General features: G+C 34.6%; 1 protein-coding gene and 1 pseudogene across 2 annotated transcripts; both read right to left on the reverse strand.

Annotated features, from left to right (window-relative positions):
* Positions 1-4771: 4771 nt before the first annotated feature.
* Positions 4772-11163, reverse strand: LOC122008736 (protein argonaute 10-like). 2 transcript variants are annotated; one of them, XM_042564574.1, is made up of 13 exons: positions 10672-11163; positions 10464-10518; positions 9842-9884; positions 9707-9769; positions 9574-9637; positions 9343-9481; positions 9204-9277; positions 8929-9023; positions 8806-8837; positions 8532-8718; positions 7667-8421; positions 5141-5231; positions 4772-5020 (listed from the first exon to the last, which is right to left on the reverse strand). In XM_042564574.1, the coding sequence occupies exons 3-10, from the start codon at positions 9847-9849 to the stop codon at positions 8585-8587; spliced, it is 609 nt and encodes a 202-aa protein (XP_042420508.1). In that variant the 5' UTR covers positions 9850-9884; positions 10464-10518; positions 10672-11163; the 3' UTR covers positions 4772-5020; positions 5141-5231; positions 7667-8421; positions 8532-8584. The 2 variants fall into 2 exon arrangements, with proteins under 2 accessions (XP_042420508.1, XP_042420507.1); XM_042564573.1 differs by lacking the exons at positions 10464-10518; positions 10672-11163 and having other exon boundaries at positions 9842-10138.
* A 932-nt stretch (positions 11164-12095) lies between these two features.
* On the reverse strand, positions 12096-12964 carry LOC122010741 (annotated as a pseudogene).
* Positions 12965-14847: the final 1883 nt, after the last annotated feature.

A 14847-nucleotide genomic window follows, 5' to 3' on the forward strand; every position in this document is an offset into this window, starting at 1 on the left:
TCAACGCTAGACAATTGCAATGCAAGGTAAATACTAAATGATGTTTTTTAAATTTGTTAGATTGTTTTATTGAGATACAATATATCCATGATTCTAAATCTTGTAGATTGTATTAGAATATATTATCAAATATCAAGAGGGATGAGTTGGTTGGTGTTTCATGTGTAATTTCATATATTTTGATTGGAAAATCTTAGTGAATAAGACAATAGTTCTCTAAAATTGATTAAAAAAAAAAATCTGATGACTCACTGTTATTGTGAAATTCTATCAAAGTAATTTATATTTGGTTCAAAATTCAAACTCTAAGAATTTCTTTTTTCTAGTGTAAATATAATTGACAAAAGAAATTATTATTTGGTCTGAGCTGATCTTGTTTTTATGAGTACAACATTTCAAGTAGACCAAAAAATAATGATGAAGAAAGTTTGGTTGTGCATCAATCAGAAGATGACCAGGGTTTAGCTATTGGAAAATTTGTAACTTTCTTCTAAGACTAAGTGTATGTATATTCTTGAGTTATTTTGGACTCTCGGGATGAAAAGTGCTTCCCATTTTGTTGAGGGGCTTTGAAGATTGCAAAGATGGTAAATAAGTCAAGACTTGCAAAATCAGTTAGGATAACGAAATTGATATCAATTAAAAATATAATCTGTCGATCTGAATGTTATTGATGACATATTTATAAGAATATTAGAATTATGACACAAGCATAGATTTCTAAAAAATTAATGTCATTGCATGTTAATTGCCCTAAAATTTCTTCCTTAGGTTGTGGTCCAAATCTCAATGGAGATAATATAAATTTGTATTGTTGGTAAGTTGCCATTTTTTTTTTTGATATAAGTTATCTCATTGAATGCTTGTTTTTATATTTATTAAACTTACTTATTTCATGTTTTGATTTGGTAGATTGTCTCAACAAATTTAGTTGGTTCATTAATCCGTATGAAGTAATTCTTCTCATGGAGTTCGAGACAAGGGAGGGCAGAGGAAATAAATCGTAGACATGCATGCTACTAGCAAGAGGATAGATAAAGAAATTATTGAAAGTAAAAAAGTATTAGAATAGACAGAGGGAAAAAAAGTTTATCAAATAAGGTAGACAAAGTCAAGAGGTTTGTAAAATAATTCAAGAGATATAATATTCAAATCATTTATATCTAGGAAGATCTGATCTATGTGATCATGGGCGTCGTGATAGAATGTAAAGATTAATTTACTTAAGGTGAGATTACTCAGAAAAATTAGAATAATTCTTATACCAGCGACGAGTCAGGAAAAGGACTTCTGTCATTTATATCTAGGAGAAGTACTCGGCCTTGACTAAACTGAAGCACCGAGTCAGGGAAAGGACTTGGTGCCGAATCAGGGCAGAACTCAATCTTGATTTTGTTTTTTCCTAATTTTAACTTGAGTAATGGAGGGCCACAGTGACGCACGTCTTGGCCCTCCCTTCTCACACTACAAACTACAAGGAAATGCTTAAATGGGGATAGAAATAGCAATTGAATTAAATTTTGCACTTAATTAACGACCAAATGAATTATGACCCATATTTTAACAACCACAATACAAATTATATAAAATATAAAATATTATTTAAAAAGTAAATATTTATAATAAAATATGATTAAAATTTTATAAATGATTTGAGAAGTAGCGTGAATGAGTAGAGAAATTAGATTAAAAGTGCGATAGTAATTATGTAAAATAAAAAATTTATTAAAGACATCAATGTTAACTTTTAATTTTAGATTATAAAAAAACAGAAATAATAAAAAACATCAAATTAGCTTAAACACTCAAAAATATTTATATGTAATTAGAATCTAGGAAGCACTTTGTAGAAATTCGACCAAACTAACACTCGCTAAGTGTTTTAGTCAATTATTAATATAGAGAAATTCTTTGCCATAAATAATTAATCCTGAAAATAAATTAGCTGCGATCTTTACCTTAACAAAGTAATTAAATCTTAAATATTTAAGTCTCAGATTTAATTCTAAATACTACGAGAAATTTATTTTCATCTATTAAAATACACTACATTACCGATTTACCGTGTTCTTTACTAGTAGTTTTGTGAAGGATGAATTGAGATTTATGATAATCATAATTTTTTTAAAAAAGAATAACATATCTTGTTTTCTTTTGTACAGTGTTTAGAGATTTGAATGGATAATTAATTGATCAGAATACAACATTTAAACTATTTTGGTAATCAAATACGTACGAGTTAGTTATGACGAACTGAATTTCTTACCAGCCCAATGCTACATTTAAACTATTTTGGTAATCACAATCATTCCGATGATGTTCCCTTCTTCTATGTTCATGTCCACCTCCTTCGAACCGATTAATCCTAAAACGATCAATCTAGATCATGAAAGATTCATCATCAGAAGAAAAATATTTTACAGTGTATTGTAATTGAGATTCAAATATTAAATCTCTTGATTGTTTATTGGGAGACTTAACCATTACATCATTGCCTCATGATAATTCTATTCTATTGTAATATCCCTATAAGGTGGAAGATGAAAAGAGATGGTTCATGGACATTTTCATGTTACAACCTTGATGACAAACTTTTTGTCCGTGTATGATCTTCGGCATTTGTCTGAGTTCCAATTATATTGGACAACTTCACCATTACAGTAGAGCATCACAATTATTTTAAACATTAAAAAAATTGTTTTCACTAGATTCAAGGCATTGCATTATTTTACGTTGCAATTCATGAAAAATACTAGTTCATTAATGTATTTGTTTCGAATGAACAATTGCCCTACAATTATTATTAGAACAGAAACCGCAATTATTGGAACACGATTTTTTTTCAATGTGGAAATTTCATCCGTTAATTTATATTATTTTTTTGGAAGAGGTGATGACTAAATGTAACAAGAACTCCAATTTTAATAATTCATGTTTACACTTTCAGTTTTATAGCATATTTTCAATTTAACATATTGTATAATATTACATAATGTGTTTTTAAAATTTTAAAATGGATTAACATATTCATATATAAATCATTATAATAAAAAATTATCATTTTGAATTAACAATATCAAATATAATATTTTAAGAAAAAAAATAAAAGAAATGTGCTTGCTAATGGTATTTGTTACCCTCCTTTATTAATTATATGTCCTATAATATCATATCACATCTTAGGGGGTGCTTGGTTGGAGGGAATGAGAGTAGGGAATGAGAAAGGGATTGAAAGTGGATGTTTAGTTGGGAGGATTAATGGTGAATCCCACGGATTCATTACCCCAAACATGGGAATGAACCATTCCCTAGCAAAAGGAGGGGAATGGGAAATCTCCCATTCCTATTCCCCACTTCTATTAATCCCATTCTCATTCACATTCCCTTATGTGAATCAAGCACCCCCTTAGTTTTTTTTTTTATGAAAAATAACTTTTGAAGATCAAAATCAGCATGTTGGAAAAGTTATATTTTTATTTTTGTAACTAGTAATGCGAGAACAAAATGTATACAATTGCAATCACCAGAAGTAAAATCTATGGGATTATAGTTTGAGTTGCTCTTGTTTTTAATGTAAAGTAAATTTTGAGAAGAAATATATGATTGCAACACAAAAGAATAAACAAAGAAGAGGATAAAGATTTAAAGACAATATACAAACAGTTAAAGTTGAGTATTTTGTTGATTCTCTCTCTCCTCTTACAAGAGTTCAAATTACTTACCATCCACAATTTAACATTTGGATTCAGCTTGTGGATAAGCTTGCAGAGAGAGAGAGAGAGAGAGAGTTATTTAATACATTTTGATATAGATGTGAATAAGAGCATCCACATCAATTACTCTAAATTTAATTTTTACCTTAAATTTTACATTTTGCATTAAAAAAACATCCGCATCAACTACCCTACCCATTCCCTAAATATACATTTCATGAATAGTAGTTCTTTAAATTTAGGGAATGGATTCCATTCCCTAAATATTAAAATATTATTTCTCTCTCCTCCCTTTAATAATAAAAAATTTCTCTCTCTCCTTCATCTCTCCTCCATCTAATAATAAAGAATATGAAGGAAAGAGAAAAAATAATAAAAAAATAAATATATGGTAAATTATAGGGAAGCTGATGTATTATGTAGTAAAAAATGAATATCTAAATTTAATAAAGTAGTTTTTTTACCTTAAATTTTAGATTTTGCATGAGGATACTGATGTAGATGCTCTAATATTGAGCTTGGAAGATGACTAGGTGGAGGTCTAAGGCATCCACATAATTAATTGCTTAAATTATTTGGAAGAACATTACGTAGATGTAGTCAATCTTTCTCAGATAGAAGTGCAGGAATTTAATTTAATTGAATTAGTTAGATTCAAAGGAATATCACATTAAGATGGTAAATAGAGCTATGAGGTTTGCTGGTAATAAATGAATGTGCGACAGAAAGATGTAGAGAAGTGAAGTATACATGATCTATATAGACAATCGGCACAAGATAGGACAAGACAATGCATCTCAAGTAACTACATCAGTAAAAGAGCAAATGAAGGCAATAAGACCTCTCTCTCACTTTGCACGATCGACTGAATCAGTTACACTCATGCTCAATCTATCTTACTCATTTGTTAAAATTCTTATTAAACTCCAATTATTACCAACCTCAATTAGCAATACTATCATTATTTTCTTTTTTTTTATTGTTTTATGAATAATATAAAACTTGTTGATTTTAGAAGACATTGTATTTTTATATAAATAAATATAAAAATAAAAGGATAAAATCACAATGGAAATTTAAATAATATATAAATTATCAATACACATCAATTAAATACCAAACGGGCATGAACACTTTTTTTTATATGAAACTGAGAATCAAAACTATTTAGGAACATCGATTACCTTGAAACTTTTGAATAGGTAGTGGAACACTTGTTCCTGAAGTGAAAGTCCATTGGTTGACAACATGCTCGGCAAGCACAAAACGTGTGGCCCAATGTGTCATCCATTACGCCAGAAAGAACCCTACATGAGAATGGCTCACTTCGTTTGGAAACAGTAATTTGAGATTATTTACATAGTTTTGATAGGTTTGATGATTACATGAATTTAAAAGCAACTGTGCATTTTATTTTTCTGAATTACCTTCCTCGCCCATTGCTGTCTCCAGGCATAGTGGTGGTTCTTGTTTGACTGATGGAGGCAGGGTGCTTGGCGACAGGAGACAATCGAATGCCTAACAGAAGCATATTAGTTACTTTTCTTTCAACCGGCAATAATCGCAGCACAGCAACAGACAAGAATTCGGATCGGAAATGAACAAGCAGTAAAAAATGGTGATTGCAGAAGTACTGTCTTTTGACATGATGTATGAAATCTAAATGTTCTTTGTTGTCAGGAGCTATAAAGCAAAGTGTCAAAATTAGTAAACACAAAAGAGATGTTGAAAATAGTGTGACATTATTGGACACCTTCTTTCAAGAACACCTACTATCCTGTTAGAACATTAGATATTCCAAAGCAACTTACAATGTTTCAGACACAAGTTGGTAGGTATTATGTTTCAGGATCTTTACATTTTTGTTACTAGACTGAGAAGATAATGGACCTCCATTTGTTTATAATGTTTCTAATTGTCTATGAAAATCAGAACTATTCAGACTGAAATGTCTACATAACAAAGAGAGAATATATCCAAAGGCTCTAGTATTTTGAGGAGGAATGTATAGATATATAAAAGCTGGACATCAATCAAACACTATACTACCATTTGAGGGAGAATATTCATATTATATAGTTTAGTCTCAAATTATTGGTCTAGCTTTCAAGTAAAAGGTATTATAAGGATCCTATATACACAGGTGTAATAATTTACTTTTCTAATGAGAATATCGTTTGAATACTTTCTAGTCCGTAAAATTAAGAGAAAGGGAACAGTCCATTGCGTCAATCAAATAGTCATTACATGAGTGTAATATATAGACTCGTGATTAAACTGTGAGCTAGAAGTACTAATGCATGACTGAACACATTAGACCAATAACAGTGTAACAATGGCCCCCGCCAGCATAGACATTTTGTCTAGCTTGTAACATGAGCTTGACTCACAGAAGTAAAAAATAAGGATTTGAAATAAAAATAATGAAAAAAAGAATAGTACTCACATGCAAGCAAAATATAATTTAAAGGGTTCATGAGCATGCATCCAAGGATTCCATATGCCTAAGATCAACAAAGGTCCAGAAATAATTTATAAAGCATGCGGATGGTTAAGTTAGGAAGCAAGTAAAGGTTCAAATTAAAAGGGCGAAGTTTGTATTTGTGTGAGGCACCAATCGCTGATGTGAGCAGAGGCTGGTAGTAGCAATCATCAACAGATTGTCGACTCACAAAGAGGCTGGTAGTAGCAAAGCTCACACAGCTTAGAATTCCTTGCAGCATGCAAAAGGAGGAGATTGGATTACAAGCATGGTATGATAATGGCGTTTTTTAGTTATTGTATTTGTACATTTTCAAATGGAGAATCACAGCAGTAATGTCTGCAGGACCTCCTGACCTGATTAACAAGTGGATTTAATTTTCTTGAAGGGAGAGGAAGATAGCACCAATGAGTGTGCAAGCGGTGTGCGAGCGCTGACACTAAGAGGAGGAATAGATGATGGTTACTACTCCACAAATAGGATGATGGAAAACGACAACGAAATTCATGTGAAATGGCATGAACATGGGAGAAAATTTCACGCAGATGATCATAGGCGCAAGTGATTGACCGAAACAAGCAGTGCGTGCAAGCAAGCAGCAGCATGTGTGCATGAGCACATGCGTGTGTAAAGCACTTAGCCAGTGGAAGATCGGATCTTGCTGCTAGCAGCCTAGTAACCAAGATAGTAACCTTTAAAAACTGAATAAGTGGAGAAAGAAAGGGGAGAAAGTAACAAAATTTTCAAGTTCACTACACAAATATCCAAGCATTCTATGTTAATAAGGTCAGCAACAACAATCAAGTGTCGGGCTGTACAATTTCAACCATTGTTTCTCAATCAAAGCCTATGATATGTAGAACATTATAGAGCAACAAAACCAACATGATATCTGTACAAAATTATCCCTGATTCATTTATGTCCATTGCAACAAACCAAATCATAAAGAGCCTTGCTTGCATTAGCTGAAGTAACAATTTCAAAACATGCAATTGTAAATTTTCTGCTTTAAATGTCATGCAAAAAATTCACCTACTTGATGGAAATAAATGCACAAAAACACCAACAAAAAAAAAAAAAAGCTTACAAAAGCTTTTGATGAAAAGGAGCTCAGCTTGATTTATGCTTTGTCAAAATTTGTGGCGTTTAAATAAAATTTAAGGAAATAGAACCTCACCATTGTCATTTTGAAGTTTGCTTTAGGTCCAGAAATTTAAGATAGTAAATTAATTAACCATCTCGTGTAAGTGATCAATGACATGTCCGTGTAAATAAACCATTCAGTGAGAATGATCACCAAAATCATAAAGCATTACTAAGATGCACATCTATTCTGAATTATACTATTCTATTGCTAAATGCACCGTCGAGGGGACAAACAAGAGGTAAGAAGATACTTTAGCAGAATTTAATAAAATGAAGTGAAAGAGACATGGCAATTTAATCAACGCATCAAGAGATAAACCTTACATCATAATGATGTAGAAGAATGTTAGACTTCACAGCGACCTCTTGATTATTGTCTCATTGTTGAACCTACGAATTTCAGAAATAGGACCAATAAGAGGCTAGAAGTCAATGCTGTAATAAGGGTCAAAAGAGAAGGCATGTTAAAACGGCACTTCTCAGAACCAAGGTAAATAAATCAAAACTCAAGTAAACATAAATCCTGAAAATGCAAGCGCTTTCAACCGCAGCAGCACGACGCATGTGTTAGCACTCCACTCCATCATTGTCAGACCCCAAATCATGAAAATATGTGATAGCAATGAGATTATATGTGGAAATCACATCTCAGACAAGCCGGAAATTGCTATTAAATTTCAAACCAACCAATTTCTTATGTCTGCAAATCCCAACAGACACTTCATATCAGAATGATAATTAATATTATTAAACAGCATTACCACATACAATCATTAGATTTTTAGAAATTGATAATAGCAGATCAATCTCCAAACAAAATCTGCTTTTGAAGTACAGAAATTAAGATTTGACAATAAAGTTCGAACAACATTGTCCACTATAAAAAAACAGAGTAATGGAGTTCAAAGGAAGAATACCAAAAACATAAGTCAAAAATCCATACAGCGAAAAATAGATAAAAGCAGTTGGAGTATTTGAACAACTGTTGCATCGGAAGCCTTTCTCGATATCCAACACCACCAGACACTGAAAATCCACGTGATCTTTAAATGACACAGAACCACAACCTTGGAATGGAACTAGAACACAGGAAATAACAATTAGAAAGGAAATCGAACATAATGTACGGATGACCAATGCTCTGCCGCAAGTAGTTTCGTAAATACATGTTAAATGATATCATTTATACCTAAACTTGTCCTGTCTCATGGCACCCTCCACTGAAATTACAGGAAGTGATTTTCAACAGTAGAACATTACGTTCTTAACTTGATCACACAATTTGATTTGGACGGGATCTGAATCAGGTTCGAAGTATTCATCTATGTAGTAGCGAGCTCTAGCTGCGGCCAAGTGAGCATAATATGCAGGCGGAACTGTAAAGACACACAAGAGTTAGATTCCATTGCTATAAAATAGTAACATATGAACAACCAAGAAAGTAGAAGGATTGCAAAATTTACCTATAGATACTGTGTTAGTGCATCGAGCGTATCTATTTTTGGCAAGAACAAAAAGAAATTAGAGGTAATAAAAAAAATGCTTGAGAAGAAAAACTGAAATATAATGAGAGAATTGCTAAGTACATATAACACAAGTTGTTAGTTAAGGTCTGCAATTCATTCGAGGAAAATCCATTTTCGTCGAGCAGAACGTAATGATGAGTAGGCCTGCTTGTCCCCTGGTTATAAGAAGAAAAAAAAACACGTTATGAAAACATTATATTCGTACAGACTCAAAAGAATAGTATTTTGCAGGCTTCAGCAAGGTCAGGTCAAGCATAGCTCAAACAAACATGGCCAGGACAAGCTTAACCTAGGGCCCGTTGAAATCAGTTACATCAAAGTAATTCAATCAGTACCTGGTTTGCAATATGACTACATAAATAAAAGTCGAATTCTTTTGGATGACAGATTTTCGTATCGACAATAGTACCTAGGAGCAAAAAGAATATAAGTTCTAAATGCCTAAGAAATTTTTTTAAATCAAATGCAACTAACCAGGCAAAATATTTCCATTTCTCGTGGCCGAGACACCCTGATTTCCATGGACTTTGGGGAACAACCTTGTGTGATGTCGCTTTTGGACTACAATAAATGTGATCCCAGGACGATAGTCCGATTCTATAGAAGTGCAAGCCTGAATTCATGAACAGAAATAACAATGCAAATGTCATGCAAGAATGACAATAAGGGATTGATGAAAAAATATATCAGGAGAAAGAATCATACCAATCTTATAGCGGCCACTTCAGATAGCAACACCTGGTTAAACTGTCCTTCGCCTACTCCATCTCTGCAATAAAAACCTTCTCAATCAGATAATCACATTACACCTATTTGATTTCTATGGATCTCATCTAACCTATAGAAAATTATTCTTTTAGGTTTCTCATTTGTTGACTTGTAGAATCCTTTTAGTAGATCCCTGCAAAAGGACACATATGTTTAGTATCAATCTTACTAGAATTTATACAAACGAGCAACATAGAAAATGTACCGTATCATTCCACCATGTTCTTCCCCTTTAGTTGTATACAAATCACTAATGATCTCTTGATCGCCCCTTTGCTTTGATAATAAACTTCTATACTTTGAGACATTTGGCCAGTCCATCGATGCTACAACTGCAGCAATGGATGCAGAATTCTTCCACGGAGCAGGGTGTGTGATACATCGGCTCCAAATATAATGGTTGACATCTTGATATATTCTTTTACAAGAGGTATCTTGTAGTTAAAGGGATTGTCGAGCACGGTGTTGCTTCCGCTCGTCTGCTCAATTATATATGAAAAGGGATTAGTATACAGGCATATGAACTCCTTCATATTAAAATAATCCCTTTTCATATATAATTGAGCAGACGAGCGGAAGCAACACCGTGCTCGACAATCCCTTTAACTACAAGATACCTCTTGTAAAAGAATATATCAAGATGCCAACCATTATATTTGGAGCCGATGTATCACACACCCTGCTCCGTGGAAGAATTCTGCATCCATTGCTGTAGTTGTAGCATTGATGGACTGGTCAAATGTCTCAAAGTATAGAAGTTTATTATCAAAGCAAAGGGGCGGTCAAGAGATCATTAGTGATTTGTATACAACTAAAGGGATACAAATTGCCCAAATTGCTAGTGCATCAAGCCATATTTGCCCAAATTATTTGACAATCTCACTGCATCAAAACAACTTGACAATCTCAACAGAAAAAAGAGGTAGAAATAATACATCTAAATTATATGAAATAAAAAATGCTTAACATATAGCTCACTTATTGAATCAAAACAATTCGACAATCTTAGCACGAAATAGAGGTTTAAATACTTACATTATACGGAAAAAAGTCATTATCCGTAACTTTGACCAGAAAATGATTAACAGTAACTAGACATTCCCTTCCGATTGTGCCTAAGTCCGGACGAAATGCAATATTCAAAGTTGCTCCTTCGCGTCGAGAGTACTGGAGGATCTGTCAACAGAGGTGGAACTTGCTCCTTCGCGTCGAGAGTACTGGAGGGCTGGACTACCTCGATCGAGAAGTACGACGTTGAGGCGGAGGATGGTAGGAGGACGAAGTAGACAGAGCGAGGAAATGGAGCATGCCCACTTCTACCTCCGCCGCTTCGCGAACTGCCGCCATGAACCCGACCACCCCGGGCAACGCTAGACATCGAGTTTAGGGAGGCTGGAGTCGATAGAGAAATGAGAGACCAGGTTTAGGGTTTCGATTTAGGAATTAGGGTTTCGGTTTAGGGAGGGCGAACGTAGGTCTCGAGAGCAGCTCTTAGGCGCCCGGCAGAGGAGGCGTGCGTTGTACAGCCAGTTAAATAAAAGAAACAGATTTATAACAGAGCATGGATTAATTACCTAATTGAAATCATAGTGATAACATTCAAATTAACCACTAGACTCCACAAATTAACATATATTTCTACTAATTGACAATATAATTAGTAACAGTGCATACTTAAAGCATCTCCACTGTAAAATTTTTAAAAAGATTTATAAAATAAAAAAGTTAAATAAAAAAATTCTAATCATTATGGATGTAAGAACATCCCCATCAGCTACCCTATTCAAATATTTTATCTTAAATTTTGGATAAGGTAACTAAAAATCCTCTGCATCGGTAATCCTATTCATTCCCTAAATTTAGATTTGATGAATAATAATTTTTTAAATTTAGGAAATGAAACCTCAATCCTAAAGATAAAATAATATTTCATTTTAATCTTTCTCCTTCCACTCAATCTCTCTTCTTCCACTCATTCCATAAATATAATAATAAAAAATAAAAAAAATAATAATAAAAAAATTAAGGATGATGGAAATTTTAAGGTATTTGATGTAGTGTGTAGTGAAAAGTGATTATTTAAATTTAATAAAGTGGGTCATTTATCCTGAATTTTAGATATAGTAATAGAGAAAATGATGTGAATGCTCTAAGGTTTGAAGTTTGTTGTTAAATAGTAGTAATGAAAGTTTAAAACTGTTTTTTTTGTTAAAATTGATATAATATACATATAGTCATGCAATTACATATTATAAAATGGAGCACACAAAAATCATTTAATGTTTCATAAGTTTTTAGAATATTGATGTGACATATTGAGATCATAAACAAAATTTTTGTAAAACTGTAACTATTGAAGATGCCCTTAAGACGCTCGCATAATATAATTATAGTGATTAATTAATTAATCATCATGATTAAGTTATGATAATTAATGCTATATATATATAGTGCTTAAGCTAATTAAGAGTTGACTGCCTGGCAACTTTTGCGAACCTCTCGCCGGGCCTGTCCGCTGGCGGCGCCAGCCTCCCCCCATCGAGGTCGCGAAGTCCTTGAAGAACAGCTAGCGCCTCGTCTGCGGCGTAGGCCTTAATTTGCGAGCACGGCCACCTCGCCTGCTTCCCCTGCCAGGGCCTGGTCCGACAGAAGCAGCCCCTCGCCGGCGAGCCCACATCGAGGTGGACCAACGACGAGGCTATCGTCGTCGTCCCATTCGACAACGTCGATCCAGAACAGAGATGCTGCAGGGACTGAAGGAAGATGCGATCTCCTGCGCCGGAGAGGTGGGAGGCGAACGTGGAGCAGGGGGCCTTGCCGATGGTGCATGTGGGCGCCGGAGAGCGCGACCATGTCCGTGGCAGAGAGGCCAACGTTTTCAAACTTTTGGAGCAGGGTGGCGACGCCAAACGTCGGAGATGGGAGGCTGGTGGTGGCCAAGGACCAGCTAGCCACGGTGTGGTCCCTCCGGCCGACCTGCACCGGCCATGTCGGTCCTCCCGACTGCGTGAATTTCATGATTAAGTGCAAAATTTACAAAAATTTAAGGTGTAAAATTGACATATTCGAAGGCTAAAGTGAAAATTTCGCAGATAGATAAATAAATACCAAAAGAACAGAGTCTCGGGCAGCGATGGCGAGGAGATCGGCGCAGGAAACCGTCTCCGGGCTGGCCATCTCTCCTCTTGATCCCCTCCGCCACGTACACGTCGAAGCCCCTCACCGAGTTCTCGTTCGGCCTCACCGTCTTCTACCCCACCATCTCCGCCGTGTCGTCCAAAGCACCGACGCGTCGCAACCCTGAATCACCACACAGATCCAGACGCATTGATCAAATTACACGGCAAGATAAAAGAGTGAATTAAAGGAAGGAATCTGCGATGACGAGGACGACATTGACTAAGCAGTCGTGGAAGTGGAGGCGGAGGAGGGAGGCTGCCATGCGGGCGACGTCAGCTACAGCCTGCTGCACGTCGGAGAAGATGATGGCCTCCGCCAGCTAGCGAGCAACTGGTGAGGTATAATGACTACAAAGAAAATAATTATAGAAAATAGTATTGATTTCAATGATTTTTCAGATTTAACATTACGTATTTAACATCGTAATGAAAGATGGATGGTAAAAGATAATATTTATAAATTTATTATATTATTATGTCATATTTAATATTTTTATTATTAGTTAGAAAATTGATATAAATAAGTGTTTGATTTCATTAATAAAATTATTAAAAAATAATTATTTTCTTTTCTTTATTTCGTATCTGTTTTTTTTCCCGAGCAACCAGATGTTTTCTTTATTTCTTCGTTTTTCTTCGTTTCTCTCTCTACGGAACCTCTCTCCCCTCTTCTTCTTTGGCCGACAAAACGAAAAAGTTTTTTTTTTTTCCGTTTTCACGCCGCTGATCAGGAGAAGCTTAACCACGAGAAGCTTCGGCTTCTCGTCTCCTATGTGCCTAGCCTCGCCGGCAAACGTCCAACACCAACTAACAACCGCCCCATTCCAGCTGAAGTCGCCACCGCACGCCGACGAGCAGCACCTGCTGCTGCTGTTCCGGGGAGCTTCCGCCGCCTATGCAGACTAGTACTGCTGCTGCCGATCAACAAGGAGAGAAGATCTCCTTCCTTGTGCCGCCGTCAAAAATTTTCCAGCAAGGCACAACAACAAACTATTACTATTCTTCTGCCAACAAACTTTTCTATTTTTACAACAAAGTTTATTACTATCAAGAGATTAATTATTTATTTTCGATGTCAAATACTCAACAACATCAAGGTGACTAAATGTAAAGTTTAGATCGATGTCAATTTTGTTACATCGTTGGTTGTACTAGTATTCATTGCTCTAGAAGATTTGATTTATCTTATAGTCGGAGAAGATATCAAATTTGTTTCAGAGTTGGACATATTGGTATTCAATGTCCTAAAAGATTAGATCTAAATTTTGGTGGTGGTCCTGCAACATTAGGACAACCAACTATTTTACAAGTAAACTATGCATCTTCAAAATGACCACCACCTTCTTGGCAATCTATAACTCAGTTATTTCATTCTGGAGAATTCTCATTTTCTATCTCTCCTAATATAGTTTCACTGACTCCTGAGAATCCAGGATGACATCCAGATTCCGGAGTAACTTATCATGTTACACCGGAGTATAATATTCTCATAGAACCTTCGCCTTATCATGGACCCGATATGGTATAAATATGTAATGACTCAAGTTTGCAAATTACTTACTTCCACTACAACAAAAATATTAAAAGACAATGGTTAAAAATCGTTGTCATAGGCCTTTAAAATCGTTGTAATTGACAGTGTTGTTAAAAGTGTGGGGGGGGAGGGGGGGGTTACGACAACAGTTTTAAATCGTTATCTTTGAATGAAAAGACAACAGTTTTGCAATGATTTTAAACCGTTGTCTTTGAATGAAAAGACAACGGTTTAAAACCGTTGTTATTTAGAACATTTTTCTGCCAATTTACAATCGTTTTTGGGGCTACGACAACGACTTTTAACCGTTGTCTTTTAGGGTGATAGACAACAATAATGGTTTTAAACCATTGTCTTTTAAATTATTATCTTTTAATACCAATATATTAGATTTCAATTTAAATATATAATAAAGAATCATAATCAAGAAAGAATATTCCCCACATCAATATCATTCAAAATCTTAGTTATACAAGAATTATAATCACAAAAGAAGAA

The sequence above is a fragment of the Zingiber officinale genome, chromosome 8A, assembly GCF_018446385.1.
Source record: "Zingiber officinale cultivar Zhangliang chromosome 8A, Zo_v1.1, whole genome shotgun sequence".
Taxonomy (NCBI): domain Eukaryota; kingdom Viridiplantae; phylum Streptophyta; class Magnoliopsida; order Zingiberales; family Zingiberaceae; genus Zingiber; species Zingiber officinale.

What these genes read in the sequence shown, in the direction of transcription:
- LOC122008736 (XM_042564573.1), bottom strand. Translation starts at nt 9,957, where the DNA reads ATGGACTGGCCAAATGTCTCAAAGTATAGAAGTTTATTATCAAAGCAA. An exon ending in AAAAGAATAATTTTCTATAG is followed by an intron (nt 9,638 to 9,706) that starts GTTAGATGAGAT and finishes TTTTTATTGCAG; the next exon opens with AGATGGAGTAGGCGAAGGAC. An exon ending in ACTAACAACTTGTGTTATAT is followed by an intron (nt 8,838 to 8,928) that starts GTACTTAGCAAT and finishes TGCCAAAAATAG; the next exon opens with ATACGCTCGATGCACTAACA.